Raw genomic sequence first — 21219 nt, 5'->3', positions numbered from 1 at the left:
GTTTTAAACATTACAGGTGGCTGCTGCAGGTTTATTTTACACATTTTTGCACTTTATTTACACAAAAATATACGTACACCCATTTTAATGCACCCACAATTTACATCCAGCAGTAATTTTCTCATAAAAATATTGCTTTTTATAATTTTGCAACACTTATGCAAATACGTAGATAGCAGCCAATTGGCCCAATTTAAGAACCCAAAATACTTTTATTGCGGCCATTAATACACTTCTATATTCATTTTCTATGTCAGTTAGCCATTTTTTGGGGTACAGACTGATTTCTCTAACTGTGGAGAAACTTTTTGCCTGTTTCGCCATGAAAAATTATCGCACCTGCTCTTAATGCCAGCCAGACAGTGCACTACTCCCAATGCTAGCAATAGAATACACTGCTCCCAATGCCAGCCAGGCACTGCACAGCTCCCAATGCCAGCAACACAATGCACTGCTCCCAATACCAGTTAAACACTGCACTGCTCCCAATGGCAGCCACACACTGCACTGTTCCCAATGCCAGCCACACACTGCACTGCTCCCAATGCCAGCAACTCACTGCACTGCTCCCAATGCCAGCAACACACTGCACTGCTCCCAACTCCAGCCACACAATGCACTGCTCCTAATGCCAGCCACACACTTGACTGCTCCATGCCAACCACATACTGCACTGCTGCCGCAGCCAACCACCAACTGCACTGCTCCCACAGCCAGCCACAGAATACACTGCTCCCAATGCCAGCAACACAATGCACTGCTCCTAATGCCAGCCACACACTAGACTGCTCCATGCCAACCACATATTGCACTGCTGCCACAGCCAACCACCAACTGCACTGCTCCCAAAGCCAACTATGCCAAACAATGCACTGCACTGCTCCCAATGCCAGCCACACACTTGAGTGCTCCATGCCAGCCACATACTGCACTGCTGCCACAGCCAACCACCAACTGCACTGCTCCCAAAGCCAACTATGCCAAACAATGCACTGCATTGCTCCCAATGCCAGCCACACACTGCACTGCTCCCAATGCCAACCACACTGCACTGCTTCCAATGCCAGTCACACACTGCACTGTTTCCAAATGTCAGCCACATACTGCACTGCTCCCTATGCCAGCATCACACTGCAATGTGCCCAAAGCCAACCACACACTGCACTACTCTTAATGCCAACCACACACTACGCTGCTTCCAATGCCAAGCACACACTACACTGCTCCCAATGCCAGCCACATACTGCAAATATTCCAATGCCAGCTACACACTGCCCTGTTCCCAATGCCAGCCACACACTGCACTGCTCCCTATGCCAGCCACACAATGCACTGCTCCCAATGCCAGCCACACACTAGACTGCTCCATGCCAGCCACATACTGCAATGCTGCCACAGTCAACCACCAACTGCACTGCTCCCAAAGCCAACTATGCCAAACAATGCACTGCATTGCTCCCAATGCCAGCCACACACTGCACTGCTCCCAATGCCAACCACACTGCACTGCTCCCAATGCCAGTCACACACTGCACTGTTTCCAAATGTCAGCCACATACTGCACTGCTCCCTATGCCAGCAACACACTGCAATGTGCCCAAAGCCAACCACACACTGCACTACTCTTAATGCCAACCACACACTACGCTGCTTCCAATGCCAAGCACACACTACACTGCTCCCAATGCCAGCCACATACTGCAAATATTCCAATGCCAGCTACACACTGCCCTGTTCCCAATGCCAGCCACACACTGCACTGCTCCCTATGCCAGCCACACAATGCACTGCTCCCAATGCCAGCCACACACTAGACTGCTCCATGCCAGCCACATACTGCAATGCTGCCACAGTCAACCACCAACTGCACTGCTCCCAAAGCCAACTATGCCAAACAATGCACTGCATTGCTCCCAATGCCAGCCACACACTGCACTGCTCCCAATGCCAACCACACTGCACTGCTCCCAATGCCAGTCACACACTGCACTGTTTCCAAATGTCAGCCACATACTGCACTGCTCCCTATGCCAGCAACACACTGCAATGTGCCCAAAGCCAACCACACACTGCACTACTCTTAATGCCAGCAACCCAATGCACCTTTCCCAAAGGCAGCCACACACTGCACTGCTTCCAATGTCAGCTACACACTACACTGCTTCCTATGCCAGCCACACACTGCACTGATCACAATTCCAGCCACACACTGCACTGCTCCCTATGCCAGCTACACACTGTACTGCTCCAAATGCCAACCACACACTGCAGTGTTTCCAATGCCAACCACATGCTGCAATGCCCCCAATGCCAACCACACACTACACTGCTTCCAATGCCAAGCACACACTACACTGCTCCCAATGCCAGCCACATACTGCAAATATTCCAATGCCAGCTACACACTGCCCTGTTCCCAATGCCAGCCACACACTGCACTGCTGCCTATGCCAGCCACACAATGCACTGCTCCCAATGCCAGCCACACACTAGACTGCTCCATGCCAGCCACATACTGCAATGCTGCCACAGTCAACCACCAACTGCACTGCTCCCAAAGCCAACTATGCCAAACAATGCACTGCATTGCTCCCAATGCCAGCCACACACTGCACTGCTCCCAATGCCAACCACACTGCACTGCTCCCAATGCCAGTCACACACTGCACTGTTTCCAAATGTCAGCCACATACTGCACTACTCTTAATGCCAGCAACCCAATGCACCTTTCCCAAAGGCAGCCACACACTGCACTGCTTCCAATGTCAGCTACACACTACACTGCTTCCTATGCCAGCCACACACTGCACTGATCACAATTCCAGCCACACACTGCACTGCTCCCTATGCCAGCTACACACTGTACTGCTCCAAATGCCAACCACACACTGCAGTGTTTCCAATGCCAACCACATGCTGCAATGCCCCCAATGCCAACCACACACTACACTGCTTCCAATGCCAAGCACACACTACACTGCTCCCAATGCCAGCCACATACTGCAAATATTCCAATGCCAGCTACACACTGCCCTGTTCCCAATGCCAGCCACACACTGCACTGCTGCCTATGCCAGCCACACAATGCACTGCTCCCAATGCCAGCCACACACTAGACTGCTCCATGCCAGCCACATACTGCAATGCTGCCACAGTCAACCACCAACTGCACTGCTCCCAAAGCCAACTATGCCAAACAATGCACTGCATTGCTCCCAATGCCAGCCACACACTGCACTGCTCCCAATGCCAACCACACTGCACTGCTCCCAATGCCAGTCACACACTGCACTGTTTCCAAATGTCAGCCACATACTGCACTGCTCCCTATGCCAGCAACACACTGCAATGTGCCCAAAGCCAACCACACTCTGCACTACTCTTAATGCCAGCAACACAATACACCTTTCCCAAAGGCAGCCACACACTGCACTGCTTCCAATGTCAGCTACACACTACACTGCTTCCAATGCCAGCCACACACTGCACTGATCACAATTCCAGCCACACACTGCACTGCTCCCTATGCCAGCTACACACTGTACTGCTCCAAATGCCAACCACACACTGCAGTGTTTCCAATGCCAACCACATGCTGCAATGCCCCCAATGCCAACCACACACTACACTGCTTCCAATGCCAAGCACACACTACACTGCTCCCAATGCCAGCCACACACTAGACTGCTCCATGCCAGCCACATACTGCAATGCTGCCACAGTCAACCACCAACTGCACTGCTCCCAAAGCCAACTATGCCAAACAATGCACTGCATTGCTCCCAATGCCAACCACACACTGCACTGCTCCCAATGCCAACCACACTGCACTGCTCCCAATGCCAGTCACACACTGCACTGTTTCCAAATGTCAGCCACACACTACACTGCTCCCTAAGCCATTAACACACTGCACTGCTTCCAATGCCAGCCACACACTGCACTGATCACATTACCAGCCACACACGGGTGGGGTCGCGGGGGGGTCTGCGATCGTGGGGGGCGGGGCTTAACGATGGGGCTTAGTGCCAGGGGGCAGCAGCGATGGTCAGTCGGCGCATGCGCAGGCACTTTGTCACGGTATTTTTTGCGAAAATCCTGTGACTAGAGTGCAGAGGGGATTCGCAGGGACAGAGCTTTATCGCAAGTAAATCCCTATGATATTGCCTGAATTCGCAATGCAAATTCAGTCGATAATATCACACTACAATCTGCATTACAAATGTGGATTGTAGTAAATAGAGCCCTAAGACAGCTACACACTGCATCTTGGTCACCTTAATCACAACACCTTTGGTCTCACTTTTACTCACACTTTTGATTTCACTACCATTAACTATCTTGACATTCATGTCAAAGGATCAGATGGGAAATTACACTCAGCTACATATATTAAAGATGTAGACTGTCAGAATTTTTTACATTATAATAGCAGTCACTATAGACCTTGGAAGAACAATATTCCTAAAGGACAATTCCTTCGTCTGAAGAGAAATTGTTCTACAGAACTATCATTCACGGCTCAAAGCCAAGATCTATATCAAGCCATTTATTAAAAAGGGCTATCCCACATTTATTTTAGATCATGCCCTTAGTGAGGTTCAATAGATATCCAGGTCCACTATTCTGTTTAATAATAATACAAATAAAAACAAAAGAACTAATAACTCTCAAAATAATATGATTTCAGACAGATCTCTTACTTTTGTCACTCAATTCAAAACAGCTGCCAATGACATTAAGACAATTATTAAGAATAACATGACTATTTTACATCATGACAGACACCTTAAACCTATCCTTCTACAAAATAATAGGTTTAATCTCTTACGTAAACATGAAGCCTTTTGGATTTTCAATTTAGACACTCTTTCACCCAAGGGCCTTAACGATACTATCGAACTCAATCACTGTTGATACCTTTGGCACACTTGAGTCCCACACCCTAGGTCCCTAGGAGTGGTTCTACCATGTGTCACAGGGGATTTCTTGATCTTGACGTGGTATCAGTTGCCTACTTTGATATCGGACGCTTAGTGTATTGCTGGCTAGTCCTTATACTTTGAGTCCAGGAGTTCTCACTGTTGGGATTGGCTATTACTGACATATGGTGTTTTCTTATTCACCTATTTTTCTTCACCACATTCCCTCACATGTCACAAGGGATATCTTGATTCATAAATGTCATCAGTTGCTAACTTTTATACTGAATACCTCATGTCATGTACGTGTTGCGCTGCTGGCCAGTCCCTTTACTTTGAGTTTAAATATATCTCACTGTTGGGATTGGCTGGCACCACAACACTTATATTGACACGTGGTGGTTTCATATTCACTCCTATCCAATTATATTCATTCTTATTTATTTATTTTTCTTCAGCATATTCATTATTTATTAGATTTACACCAATTTGTATTTATCATTTAAGTATTATTTGTTGTTCATGATTTATTTTTTATTTAATATTTTATATTCTTTATTTATTATTTTTTATACATCCTTCATTGAAAGAGATTGGGTCTCTCTGTTTATGATAAATAAATTATTAGATTGATTTCTTTTACAAAATAATAAATATAAGTATGTTCCACCTACACTTTGTTACTACAGAATATGAATGTTCTATTTAAATAAATTATATTTTATTCATAATAGTGGATATCCTGATTTATATATGTCATCAGTTGCTAACTTTTATACCATACACTTCGTGTCATGTGCGTGGTACGCTGCTGGTTGGTCCCCTTTGAGTTTAAATATATCTCACTGTTGGGATCGACTGGCACCGTGACACTTATATTGACACACGGTGGTTTCATATTCACTCCTATTCAATTCACCTTCACTCCTGTTCATTAATTTTTATTTTATTTCTCTGCACTACATTCATAATTTATTAGATTTACACTATTTTATATTACCTATTATTTATTTATCATTTACATTCTTCACTGAAAGAGATTGTATCTTTCTATTTTTGATAAATGTTTAGATTGATCTCTTTTACAAATGTAAAAATATAAGTATGCTCCACCTATACTTTGTTACTACAGAATATGAATGTTCTGTTTAAATAAACCTATCTATATTTTATTCATAATAATAATGGAAGATTCTGTGATTACTCATTATGGTAAATACAAATGTTATATGCATCTCTTCTTAGTTACACCTATTTAAATGCTTATTTAAACGTTTACTTAATGGTCTTTAAAATATCTGAATATTGTCTACTATTGTTACATATATGACCAGACCTAAATAATTTCTGCTATTATTGCATTATGCACATCATGTTTAGTATAATTGTTTTTTACATTTATACTTATCTATTTTTCAGTATCATTATTTTTCAATTTAAATTTATCTTGAGTCTATTCTATTTTAAATTTTTTATATCTACTTTTAATTTTAATTTTTATATCTATTATATGAGAATGTTTATACTCTTGATAAAAGCCATTGAAAAGTGTATTACCTTAGAGATTACCTTTGATACATTTATTCTATATACAAGTCTGCTGTTACAGAGTTCTATTTCTCTAATCAATTTGCAACAAATGAGTGCCTCACCTGCAATGGATCATTATAATTTTCTAGAGTATAAGGCTCACCTATCTAAGTGGGAATTTTTACCTCTGAGGAAACGGCCAGCTGACTCAGGTCGAGAAACGCGTTAGTGTTCCCACTTTGACTACTCACTACTAAAGAATTTATCTTACAAATCTCTCTGCTATATTGAGAGGTTATACAGAGAGGGATTGTTCGGTTTTGAAGCTCAGCTCAGCTCAGCGTAACACCGCTCGAACACAAGCGGCTCTTGTCCTTCATAGCCGCACTTCAATCAGAGCCTCACCAAAACAGACGTCGCTTTGGTTCCTCCACCTTCTCTCCTGGCCGGGATCCACGAGTGTACACTCATCGGAGACACTTTGTGCTGTACAGCTCATGAACCCATTATCTGCGCCATTGTTGCCACACTATTTAAGGACTGCAAAATCTATACAGTGGGTAAGCCACCCGAGTTTTTTATATACTCTTTTATATGATCCTTTAATTTACAAGCGTTTGTTCTGGAACTTTATAACTGCTCAACACACACAGCAGTCCTTGTCACTCAATGACTCTATCCATCTAAGATTATGGGGCCTATTCATTAAACCTAAAAATTCTCTAGAGATAATTAGGTTTAGAACTCTCATGGAGTTCTACCTAATTATAGGTGGAATTCATCATTCCACCTCTCCATAAGTATCTATTCCGAAAAGCTGTAATTTTTGCGATGACAGCTTTTCGGGAAATACTTTTCCCTGCCTACACTACCTTATCGCATCTGGAAACAGTGCTGCGCATGCGCTGTTACATCTGTAAAACCAGCGCATGCGCAGCACTGCCTACAGATGCGTTAAGTTTGTGTAATGGCACACTCTAGTGCCCAGAGTCTATAACTCCGGCGCTGGCTGCGCACAGCTCAGTGCGCTGCCGTCCGCCGGGCGGAGAGGGGGGGGCCGTGTCGGAGACTGCACACGGGCCACCTCCTCTCTAGAAACGCCCCTGTGCGGCTGCATTATGTTTCACAGCATGGAACCCACAGTAGCCATATTTTGAGAAAGCTACAAGGGAGGCTGTGTGCCAGGCAGGGGCTGCTCAGGGAGTTGATGTAGGGTTGCAGGTTAGCTCAGTCTGGCACATGGAAGTGTACAAGAGGATTGCTCAAGCTGACTGACATTTGCATATTTTCACACTTGCAAAGCCGTAAGAAATCGCAGATGCACATGAACTGCTCGCACTTCTAAATCAGGCCCTTAATGAATAGTATGGGGACTTTGTGACTGTCTCTATTTCACGTCACGTCTGCACATTAGAATTTTTTTCATTTAAATGAGCTCTTCCATATAAGGTAGCCATGGAGGTGCAACAAGCATCCTAATGAAAATAACTGCAGACGCCTGATCACTAACAACTCAGAGGACATGCACAAATCAGGTCATTTTGCAGGAATAAAAAAAGCTCTGCTGACACGCACAGTCTCTGCCCTGGAAATTCATTAGACTATCTCATTTTGCAGCACACAATCTAATTTTACAATTGGGTGCGAACCGTGCACCATTCTTGCAACTACCCAGCATTCAGCAAGAGCACGCCCATCCGCAAAGCTGTTATCAGAAGAAGAGACATTTGCATCCGCAATCGTAAATCATTAAGCCAAACAAACCTTAATTTCAGTTCCCAAGTTACTCCAAGTCTGTGCTTTAGCTTATGAAAAATACTAAATATAATAAGGTCCTGAAATGATCTCACTAGTAGAGCCCGATAATGTATTTTTCACATAGCCTATATCAAAGAAACAGTACTGCATAAAATAAATTCTCAAGTAGCATCGTGCTGTATTATGCGGTTCCTGAGTAGGTCGAGCATAATGGGAACAGAGAACATAATTCTCACCTTGCCTTTAGAGATGGATTTGCAGGCGATCTTTATAATTAAGTAAGACCAGAATAGATGCAAAGATTGAAGTAGTAACAGCAGTAGATTAAAGACCCACCAGGAAGGATAAGGACCCACAATTTCCCAGCTTTCAAACAGCGTGGTGTTCAGTATCCTGCAATACATAGATGAAAGATTTTAAGAAATTAAAGTGTTGTCTCACATGATACTACTGTATGTTGTTTATTAAATAAAGCTTTTTTTAAAAACACCAGTGTCAAAAAAGAAACTTAATTTTACTATCCTCTTCCCATAGTTCTTATTGCACTACAAAATTGCTGTTGACTCTGTAACTAATCCAGAGTTAAAATGAGTGTAAATTACATAAACCAATAAATGAGTATAAACCACATGCCTTATTTCCGCTCATATTCAGAGCTCAAGTTGTGTTCTGGTCGCCACCAATAGCATATGCATGTGGGTTACGCCGGGCACATGTCACACTTACATGCCACAGGTACACTTGTAGTTAACTATTTACATTATGTGCAACAAACACATTTGATATTAGTCATCAATCTATACTAATATTATTAGAACGTCCGTTTGTTCCAAGTTGGCTCAAAAAACGTCTGAACCGATATTTATTAAAACGGTATCATTTTGTAGTGGAAACTTCTAGAAATAACCTGCACTGTGTTGCATCTCGATCTGTGAAGATAATGTTGAGCAATAACAAACACAAAATGTATTGACATTATCAATGCAACACATAGGAATGGGACCATTTGCGTGGCTGGTAAGGGTTGAGGGTGGAGAGGTGTTTTGGGGCCGCGTTCACTTGAATAGGATAGGCTACATAGCAGTCTGTGCACAGGGCACACAGTGACATATTGGTGTTAGTGGTGGGTGAATAGGATAGGCTACATAGCAGTCTGTGCACAGGGCACACAGTGACATTGGTATGAGTGGTGGGTGAATAGGATAGGCTACATAGCAGTCTGTGCACAGGGCACACAGTGACATTGGCGTGAGTGGTGGGTGAATAGGATAGGCTACATAGCAGTCTGTGCACAGGGCACACAGTGACATTGGCGTGAGTGGTGGGTGAATAGGATAGGCTACATAGCAGTCTGTGCACAGGGCACACAGTGACATTGGCGTGAGTGGTGGGTGAATAGGATAGGCTACATTGCAGTCTGTGCACAGGGCACACAGTGACATTGGTGTGAGTGGTGGGTGAATAGGATAGGCTACATAGCAGTCTGTGCACAGGGCACACAGTGACATTGGCGTGAGTGGTGGGTGAATAGGATAGGCTACATAGCAGTCTGTGCACAGGGCACACAGTGACATTGGTGTGAGTGGTGGGTGAATAGGATAGGCTACATAGCAGTCTGTGCACAGGGCACACAGTGACATTGGTGTGAGTGGTGGGTGAATAGGATAGGCTACATAGCAGTCTGTGCACAGGGCACACAGTGACATTGGTATGAGTGGTGGGTGAATAGGATAGGCTACATAGCAGTCTGTACACAGGACACACAGTGACATTGGTATGAGTGGTGGGTGAATAGGATAGGCTACATAGCAGTCTGTGCACAGGGTACACAGTGACATTGGTGTGAGTGGTGGGTGAAGGCACTGCTGCCACCAGTCTGTATAGCGCTGCTGGTCATGTGGGGCACTCCCGCTACAGGGCCCCTATGCAAAGCAACACAACCAGAGCACCTCAATTAAAAAATGTTGGCAGAAGTGATTTTATCATGGGAGCAGCTGCAGGCAACAGCTAGTTGAACTATAAACACCTTTCCTATTCAGCAGAAGCAACTCTTAACTTGCATACAGAAAAAAAATATAATATAATAAAATATATAAGTAATATAAAGCACTAATGAGTGTGTGGGAAGTATTAGCAGGCAGTCATTCACAATCAGTTGGCTTTTGCTAGTGACCATCATGATCTGTTATTTGTACCTGTCCCTGACCACCCGTAAATAATACTGCTCTCGCAGGTGCATATTCGCCTTTACCCTGGTTTGCTACGCAAGGTCAATGTAAGCTAGTATATCCCCTTTGCTGCCTGTCTTCCTCACTGTCCGGGTCTATAGACATTTGCATGCATCAGCTTTATGGGCATAATAAGTAGTGCAAATTCACGCAAGGTACACTATGCCCACAGGCGTAGCAGTAATCACTCTGCATTAGCCCTCCATCTCCTGTCTTAATATGCATGAAAATTAAAGGGTACTAAGCACCCACGCTGAAGCTTCAGTCAGTGCGCTGTCACCCTGCCATTGGAGGGTACGTGACCATGAAATTGGGGATGTTATGGCTATGTAGCCCGCTGTCCAAACTGTCTCCTCATTAATTTAACCCAGACATTGTGAGCACGCTTAGCTTGGCAGAACAGCATTAAGTGGAACATACCAACCGACTATCTCTAGAGAAGGGATGAAGTGCGGCTCTATCTCTCGTCATTCATTTCCCACCGCAACCCCTTTAATTCACCTCCCCACTGCAAATGATTCCTCCCTATTTACATAATAAATACATGTGCTTATTCCCCACCATCAGCCAACGAGAAAGAGGGTACAGGTTTCATTTAAATTCCTGAATGTCTGATGTTCAATGCAGGTGCCCCATAAATCTTGGGTATTTAGACAGTAAAATTAGTGGTAACACTGAGATGATCCTGATGGGAAGACACTTAAAAAGGTGAATAATTATAGGGGTAATGGTCATTGACGCTAAATAAAAATGATGACGAGGATCCATAGCGAGCACAGACAACAAACTGTTACTTAGGTGGGCACCTACTAATAGGTGAGAGCTGTCACAAAGTGGATAAACTATTTCTTTAACTACAGTACTATCTCATTTTCCTTATCTAACAGATAGATAGAAGCCATTGTCTGTTTCTCCTCACTCCCACCTAGCTACATCAACAGCGCATCAGCCATTATTATTACATTAGGAGTTTCTACTTTTAAATAACATTAAAGGCAGGTACAGCTGGGCATTCTGGAGCTCATTCAGACCCGCTCGCTATGCTGCGCTCTCTCGCAGCTGTCAGGGGGCGGATATGCAAATGCCGCGATCGCACGGCCAGGCTAAAGGACGCCCTCTATGTCTTAGAGAGCGACGGCAGAGTAATTGCAAGCCGCTGTAATGACACCCTCTTTTCTTTCTAAGCACAAGTCATCTCCAGGAAGTGTATGATTAATCGGTACCATCGAGAGCTATCAGAGTTGCTCGCAGCCCTTGAGGTAGACCCTACCCCGCCACAAGCACTGCGATCACTGCAGGCTGAAATACAAGCAGGTGACTTGTACAATGACGCTTCCATGCTAATTACGCATGCCCAAAGAATGCCGTTTTGATGTTCAGGCATGCCTGCGTGCGCACATCCACTCCCCCGTTTCCAAGGACCATCCCCTGTTACTACCCACAAATGGCACTATCTGTCACTCAAAGTAGCGCTCAGTCTGTGTACTACGAGCGCACGATTCCCGATCGCAGTGGCTGGCTCGCACACTGCGACACATACGCATGTGCAGATGGGCGAATATCGGTCATAGCGTGCGATCGCAGCTTAGCGAGCGGGTCTGAATTGCCCCCTGTATTTGAACATATTATTAAAGCACATTGCAAATACACAAAAGCAGTGTCACTGTAATGGGCTTATCCTTTAATACACTCAACATTATACAAACACAACTACAGTACTAACATTTTTTTTTGCTTTTATTCTTTTTTTTCAGCATATATTATACATTATTATTATTATTATTATTATTATTCACTTCTGTAATAAAACAGACATTTAACATGTTTGACCACTAGATGGCATTTATTCCCAGACAGTAGTAGAAATAAACTCTGGCTGACAATCTGCACCTTGAATAGTATGCTTCCTAGAGTATTTTGCAGTCAGCAACTCTTTAAATACGCAGATAATGGAAGCAGTAAAATATAAACAAGTACGCACATACAGTATTATAATGCTTTCTTATCAAAATAATTTATTCTTGTGCTGATTTAAGTTTACCCTTTTATTTTTATCTTCTGAACCTGATTAAATCTGGAACAGATTCAGTTTTCTGAAAGCAATTTAAAAATGTAATACATTACTGAAAGGAAATATATCATTTATTTACCAGCAGTAACTATTTGACATTATTTAGTACATAATTCAACACATAATTCAAATAAAAAAGAAAACTGAACATGTCATAGGCAACCGCAGGGGGGGGGGGGTCCGGTTGCCTGGAAACCCCCAGCCCACATTAGAAATAGTAATATAATAGAATTTTACCAGTGCTGCATGTTCTTCTCAGTATCCCAAATCAAATAATTAGCACTACCTGTGGATCTTTTAACGTGTCAGCCAGTAATAAATACACCTGTACATCAACTAGGAGATCTGGGAAACATGCACTGTTAGGGGTGCACTGCTATAGACCATCAATAGGGATAATTATTAATACATAATATATAATAATACACTATCCAGTACATAATGAGACCAATATGTACATATATGTCCATGGCAGTGCTAGGTTTTTCTGCTGCTCCCCCAGACTCCTGGACTTGCTCCAATGCTATGAAATGGTGCCCACATCTGAAATAAAAAGATTCAGCACAGGCAGGATGGCCCTACTGCCGCTTACTGTGATAGCTGGAAACCCCCCCTCTAGAAATCCTGCGTTTGCCACTGCATGTCATAGATGTTTTATCTATAATTGTTAATGCCCTAACATTCCTCTCTGTGCCAAGCAAGAGTCACACACAGACTGATTGCCGTCACCTGCCAAGCACATATACAGAATACAGTACTTGCTTACTGACCTGTCGTCAGGGCGAGAACAATCATAAAAAGAAATCACCTTTGTGTTCAATAAAATGTAAGAAGAGAAGAAATGTACAGTATAAAGGTGATGCTATTTATCTATTATGCAGAATGAGCAGTAGTGTAGCTGATGTGAGCAGTGGCGTAACTACCGAAGGTGCAGGGGGTGCGGCTGATATGTGGCCCAGACCGACCTGGGGCCCAGCCCTCCCCCTGCACCTACGGTGACGGGCCTTGGTCCGTGCACCCCCCCCTCCGCACTCCCCCCCCACATAATCCTCACCCCTCTCCTCGACTTACCTGCTCCGTGGCCGCCTCCTTCCAGCATCAGTCAATGAGGAGAGATGCCTGCCCTGCGCAGCGCGATCACGGAGCAGGTAAGTCGAGGAGAGGGGAGTGAGGAGGGAGCAGGGAGGGAGTGCAGAGGGGGGGGCCACGGACCGATGGGGTGGGGGATGGGAACCTAGGGGGGCCTGTGAAATTTTGCTATGTGGCCCCCGTAAGGTCTTGTTACGCCCCTGGATGTGAGGATAGTAATAACGCAAATCAAATTATGTATAATCATAAAATACTTTACTGTTCCACAATAATATAGTCACAAAATATTATTTTATATCATACTCAAAGCAGAATAAATTCAACAAAAAAGCATAAACAATAAACCAATAATAAAAATAAAATTATTACAAATCCTAAAAAATGCTCTGAAGCTATCTTTGCCCATCTTTATACCACTGCAGTAACATACTGTGAAATATATTATATCCACAGACAAGTGCCATATGTTGTCAATAAGTAACTTTAGGTGATATAGGCCCTGATTCAGAGCCGGACGCTCTGACAGAGCACTTGCTCTGAATCAGGAACGTCCTTCTTCATTTTTAGAGCGGCCTCCTGGCCACTCATATAGCTGTGGGTGACCACCCACAGCTATAGCGAGCGGCCAGGAAGATGGTCGCGCTGTCAAGACCATTGCGACCATCGGGCTTGCGACGAGACCCTTGTGGTAGGGTCTCGTTGCTGCAAGCCCTGGAGTGCTTTCGGCTCTATCACTTTCCATGGGAACGCCTCCGTCTGGGCAGCCACGCCCCCGGCACGCCCACCAAAGGGGGCGTGCTGTCACTCACCATCGACAGCACGCCACCTTTGTAGCGAGACCCGGAGCGACGGCTTGCCCGTCGCTATCCAGGTCTCGTGCATGCGCATGATGGAGCCGCCTCCGTCGTGCGCATGCGCATGATGGAGCCGCCTCCGTCGTGCGCATGCGCACTGGGCCAACATCGACCCGCTTGTGAGCGGGTCTGAATTAGGCCCATATTTCGATGCTGAATACTCAGGGTTAAATAGATTCCTTATTGCCAGTCACCAGAATATTTTTCCACAAGGTAGTAATTAGTAACTTGCAGTGCAAATAGAAATATTTGTTAAATATTTTCCAAACACACAGTTAACAAGTCTTCTTCAAACTCTATTCATTTAGCACATTAATGTCCTTAGCAATCTAAGAGACAATGGGCCTGATTCATTAGGGATCGCTATTGCGATCGCAGCAGCGATTACGTATTCAGTCTCACTACAAATATATGCTAATGATTGCTATCGCAATGCCGTCACAGCCTAACATAAGGACGCTCACTTCACCTTACACCAGGGGTACCCAAACGCGGTCCTCAAGGCTCCTCAACAGTTCATGTTTTAGAGCTATCCATGTTTGAGCACAGGTGGTTAAATCAAATTGACTGAGATACTAATTAAGTCACCTGTGCTCAAACATGGATATCTCTAAAACCTGGACTGTTGGGGAGCCTTGAGGACAGCGTTTGGGAACCTCTGCCTTACACATATCCGTAATACTTAGCAAGTCTGCGAAACCATCGGTAACATTGAGTAACATCGGAGCCTCACGCACAAGGTCTGACCTTACTCAGAAATTGCTAACCTCATCGCACAGTGGCCCTGTTCAGAGCCGGACGCTCTGACAGAGCGCTCGCTCTGAATCAGGGACGTCCTTCTCTTTTTTTTAGAGCGGCCTCCTGGTCGCTCGCATAGCTGTGGCTGACCACCCACAACTATAGCGAGCGGCGAAGGAAGATGGTCGCGATGGTCAAGACCATCGGGCTTGCGACGAGACCCTTGTGGTAGGGTCTCGTTGCCGCAAGCCCTGGACTGTTTTTGGCTCTATCAGAGCCGAAAGCACTCCCACGGACATCACTTGTGATGTCAGTGGGGCCGGCCCCAGACGGTAGGCGTTCCCATGGGAAAGCCTCCGTCTGGCCAGCCACGCCCCCAGCATGCCCACCAAAGGGGCCGTGCTGTCACTCACCATCGACAGCACGCCCCCTTTGTAGCGAGACCCATAGCGACAGCTTGCCCGTCGCTATCCGGGTCTCGCGCATGCGCACGACGGAGCCGGATCCGTCATGCGCATGCGCACTGGGCCAACATTGACCCGCTTGCAAGCGCTCAGCGCTCGCGAGCGGGTCTGAATCAGGCCCAGAATGAAAGCCCAAACTGCGTATGGCATCACAGTGGCTAATTTATGCACGCCCCTGTAACAGCGTTCAAACGCACTGGCACGACTGCGTTTCGCCAACTACCCCCCGTCACCACACCCAAATACTCACTTCCTGTCAATCACTCTGTGTAGTCACTGCGATCGCAGTCCGATCACAGTGAGACCTTTGCCACACTGCAATACAAACTCATACACAGAACTCAACAATCGGTCATCTGCGTGCGTAACCGCACTTGCGATCTGTAATGAATCAGGCCGAATGTCCGGTATAGCGGACTCTCAGTTAATATATAGTGTTGGTGGAATCCTCCACTGTCTGAACTACAGTAAAGCTGGGTTCACACACCTATACAATCGGCGGGCCGTTCTTCGATTTCAAGCAGTTAGTTCGATATCGGAAGAGTGTGTATGCACTAGGGGTGTGCACCGGCCACTTTTCGTGTTTTGTGTTTTGGTTTTGGATCTGGATCTTTCTTCGTGTTTTGGATCTGGATTGGTTTTGCCAAAACCACCCTTCCGTGTTTTGGGTTCTGGGTTTTGTGTTTTGGACCTGTATTTTTTAAAAAAAAATAAAAAAAAACGCTAAAATCGCATAAAATGGGTCTTTTTTTGTTCCTACGCTATTAATAACCCCGATAACATTAATTTCCACTCATTTCCACTCTATTCTGAACACCTCACACCTCACAATATTGTTTTTAGGCCAAAAGGTTGCACCGAGATAGCTGAATGACTATGCTAAGCGACACAAGTGGGCGGCACAAACACGTGGCCCATCTAGGAGTGGCACTGCAGTGGCAGACAGGAAGCCAATCAGCGTTATGGTGCCCATTTGCATGTAGCACGAACCCGGGAGATCCGTGCTACATGCATCTGTGTGATTGGCACAGAGCAATGACAGGTTCGTGAGACCCATCTGTGCTGCTGTGGTAAAAAAAAAAAACCTGTGTAAAAACAGAAAAAATGGCGTGCACCCCCCCAAAAAAGAGCAACCAGCCCCGGGCATTAGTAACCCAGTGCTGGGTGTGCTTAAATACAGGGGACAAATGACGTAGGGGTCCCCTGTACTTAAGCACAACCAGCACCGGGCTAGTCAGAACCAGCGCTGGTTGCCAAAATACGGGGGACAAACGACGTAGGGGTCCCCCGTATTCTGCGCAACCAGCTCTGGGCTCTGATCCGGTCCTGGTTCTGGAAATACAGGGGAAAAAAATTAGTAGGGTTCCCCTGTATGTTTCAGAACCAGCACTGGACTTTTTCTAGCGGGGGGCTGATGCCACAGCCAGGGGAGCCCTTTCACTGGGCCCCCCAGCCGCAGCATCAGCCCTGACTGCTAGTCAGCCCAGGCCGGGGATCCCTGGAGAGCTGGGGACCCCCCAATAAAGGGGTCACCCTCTCCAGGGCACCCCAGGCCCAGGCTGATATCCCGGGGCTATCCCCGCCACCCCTGGTGGCGGTGGGTGGGGGTTGATTTTGTGGTGTGGTGTAAATAAAGAATATCAAACATTGTCTTTACAAGTAGAACTGCAAGTCCCAGCTAGCCTGCCCCGCATGCTGGTACTTGGAGAACCACAAGTACCAGCATGCAGGGCATTAAGGGCCCACTAGTACCTGTAGTTCACCTGTAAAAAAAATGTTTAAAAAAACACAGGACACACACACCGTGACAGTATAAGTTTATTAAACATACATACACACACACACACACACACATGTACACATACTCACCTATGTAACCCTGTAACATCGGTCCACTTGTCCGGTAAAGTATCCATAGGGGACCTGTGAAAAAAAACATACTCACCATCTCCTATGCGAGGTTCTGTCCTCTTCGTTCCAAAGTAGGCATCCCCGGACTTGGCAAAAAAAAAAAACGAAAACGCGATCCACGAACTTAGTACCGTTCTATAGAACGGTACTTCCCGAATGAGAGCTTAGTGGCGGGGTATCACCATGGAAACCCCGCTGCTAAGCGTTCATTGGCTGAGAGAGGTCATCTCCCCTCTCTCAGCAAATGAACGCTCCCTCAATTGTAGTCAATGGTGGGAACCGCAGGGTAAACTTTAATAACCTTGCGGCTCCCACCATTGACTACAATGGAGGGAGCCGTTCATTGGCTGAGAGAGACAGGAGATGGCCTCTCTCAGCCAATGAACGCTTAGCAGCGGAGTTTCCATGGTGATACCCCGCCGCTAAGCTCTCATTCGGGAAGTACCGTTCTATAGAACGGTACTAAGTTCGTGGATCGCGTTTTCGTTTTTTTTTTTTGCCAAGTCCGGGGATGCCTACTTTGGAACGAAGAGGACAGAACCTCGCATAGGAGATGGTGAGTATGTTTTTTTTCACAGGTCCCCTATGGATACTTTACCGGACAAGTGGACCGATGCTACAGGGTTACATAGGTGATTATGTGTACATGTGTGTGTGTATGTATGTTTAATAAACTTATACTGTCACGGTGTGTGTGTCCTGTGTTTTTTTTAAACATTTTTTTACAGGTGAACTACAGATACTAGTGGGCCCTTAATGCCCTGCATGCTGGTACTCCAAGTACCAGCATGCGGGGCAGGCTTGCTGGGACTTGCAGTTCTACTTGTAAAGACAATGTTTGATATTCTTTATTTACACCACACCACACAATGAACCCACCACCCACCGCCACCAGGGGTGGCGGGGATAGCCCTGTGCTATCAGCCTGGGCCTGGGGTGCCCTGGAGAGGGTGACCCCTTTATTGGGGGGGTCCCCAGCTCTCCAGGGATCCCCGGTCTGGGCTGACAAGCGGTCAGGGCTGATGCTGCGGCTGGGGGGCCCAGTGAAAGGGCTCCCCTGGCTGTGGCATCAGCCCCCCGCTAGAAAAAGTCCAGTGCTGGTTCTGGAACATACAGGGGAACCCTACTAATTTTTTTCCCCTGTATTTCCAGAACCAGGACCGGATCAGAGCCCAGAGGTGGTTGCGCAGAATACGGGGGACCCCTACGTCGTTTGTCCCCCGTATTTTGGCAACCAGCGCTGGTTCTGACTAGCCCGGTGCTGGTTGTGCTTAAGTACAGGGGACCCCTACGTCGTTTGTCCCCTGTATTTAAGCACACCCAGCAATTGGTCACTAATGCCCGGAGCTGGTTGCTCTCTTTTGGGGGGGGCACGCCATTTTTTCCTTTTTTTACACAGGTTTTTTTTTTTTTTTAACCACAGCAGCACAGACGGGTCTCACGGACCCGTCAGTGCTCTGTGTTAGTGACACAGATGCAAGTAGCACGGATCTCCTGGTCCGTGCGTGCATCTGTGTCATTGAAATACACAGCAGCACAGACGGGTCTCACTGACCCATCTGTGCTCTGTGTCACTGTCAATCACACAGATGCATGTAGCACGGATCTCACGAGTCCATGCTACATGCAAATGAGCACATAATGCTGATTGGCTGAGAGCCATGACAGACGGCTCTGTCAGCCAATCAGCACTGTGCCCATTAAAGGCAAAGGCATTTTTTTTTTAAATGGCCGCTTGAGACAAAACCTCGAGATCCGACAGCAGATCTCGAGGTTTTGCCTCGGGAGAGGGATCCGGGGCAGACAGGGAAATCCGAGCTTGGGTTCAGATCGCCCCGGATCCCCGAAGTTCTGGTGGGTTCGGTTCTCAGGGAACCGAACCCGCTCATCCGTAGTATGCACGTACAATCATGTTTTGTCAGAAGAAAACCGGTCGAATCGTAGGATCACATCTTCTGTGCAGTTTAATTTTCTTCCGGTTTGACAGGGCCAAGTCGATCCAAGAGTGCTCTGTTTATGTACCTACGACCGTTCTTACGATTGTACACTAAACCAGGGGCCGCTTCTGTGGGCGCTCATAATTAGACACAGTTCGGGAAGCATTCTGTGTGTCACGCTCCTCTTCATGTAAATATTCACCCTTTTTCTGTTTGGTCTGCATTGCTGAATACATCCTTTTACTCTTGCCCCACCACCTACACTGCAAGGCTGGGCATGCTGGTGTGTGTAGTTCCACAACTTGCTGGGGTGTAGTAATGCAATTGATAGTAGACACAAGCATTCATACTTTACCTTAAAACCTTTCCCCACCAACTATACTGCAAGGAAGGACTGGCTGGTGTGTGTAGTTCAACAACTTGGTGGGACATGTAATAATGCAAGTGCATTCTTTTTTTATTTTCTGTAAAACCTTTTCCCGCCATGTACGGTATACTCCATATTGTTATCAAACATCATGGCTTTATGGCATGTCGCAGCTCAACATCAAGTTTTGTCCAAAGAAAGTTTTTATTTCTATTAAGGAATAATATACAACTTTTTGTTTTCCAGAGCATTTGCAAATATATTACACCAAGTATGGTTCTGCAAACATGTAGTGATGTGTGTCGGTCATGCCGCCCCGACAGCAGCGCATCACGTCAACATCCCGGCCTGCCTCCATGTGATGCGTCAATGCCATGGTCCCATATGTCTGACATACAACAGTATAGTTTGCAGGCCCAGAGATTTGTACTTTATAAACAGAATTTTACAGAGAAATTAGACAAAAATCACACACCACAAAAAACCTTGCCTAAATAACCATAGTGCAAACATAGTACTCCACTCTGAATTGAAATTCTTCTAATTGCATTTACAAACAGACCAAAACATTTATACTGATGCAATATAGAAAAAACAAATATTGTAGATCAGTATTTAATTTACCAACAAGGTATAAAATAAACCACTAATTTACAATTTTGCTGTGGCCAAATTCTGCTGCTTGTGACAGCTGTATTTGTTTGCCTCACTATTCACCCTGGCTTTCATGTTATAATTGCCGTCCCTGATTAATGTACATGTATGTTTTTACAGTGATCATATTTAAATGTTTACTACTTTGTTGTTAAATATGATGATGCCAGTTACCTTTGTTGCCTATGTAATACTTTGGTGATGTGTGTGTATATGTATATATATATATATATATATATTATTATCCTTTATTTATATGGCGCCACAAGTGTTCCGCAGCGCCTTACATAGTACATAGAACTAATAGGTGAACAAGAAACTTACAGTACATTACAGTGCAGGACAAGGACACAACTTATATACATTGCTGAAAGAGTGATTAAAGCACTCACAATAAGCTGCCGGGAGTTGGCAGTCACGTGTTAGGTGCCCTATGGGGAGTAGAGAGTAGAAGAAAATGTAAAAAGAAGCACATGAGGGAAGAGGTCCTTGCTCATGAGAGCTTACATTCTAATATATATATATATACTATAGTATTGACATACATATGTCCCAAATGTCCCGCTTTGGGTGGGAAAGTCCTGATTTGAAGGGACTGTACCATGTAATCATACCGGGTAAGGGATCCCTCCCCCCCTGCAGCCTAGCCTTCCCCCTAGTGCCTAACCCCTACCCCTAATACTTACCGTCGGGATG

General features: G+C 45.5%; 1 protein-coding gene across 2 annotated transcripts in view; it reads right to left on the bottom strand.

The window, feature by feature from the left end:
* The window catches only part of CERS6 (ceramide synthase 6), a 443580-nt gene that overhangs the window by 13303 nt on the left and 409058 nt on the right, over positions 1–21219 (bottom strand). For both annotated transcript variants that reach the window (XM_088474898.1, XM_088474899.1), the window contains exon 9: positions 8447–8603. In XM_088474898.1, the coding sequence (XP_088331024.1) occupies positions 8447–8603 (157 nt within the window). The remainder of the gene's footprint in view (positions 1–8446; positions 8604–21219) is intronic.

This window comes from Taudactylus pleione, unplaced genomic scaffold (assembly GCF_031769625.1).
Source record: "Taudactylus pleione unplaced genomic scaffold, aTauple2 ptg000156l, whole genome shotgun sequence".
NCBI classification, from domain to species: Eukaryota; Metazoa; Chordata; class Amphibia; order Anura; family Myobatrachidae; genus Taudactylus; species Taudactylus pleione.
Note: the sequence above shows the minus strand (reverse complement) of the source record. Positions and strands in the feature narration are given on the sequence as shown.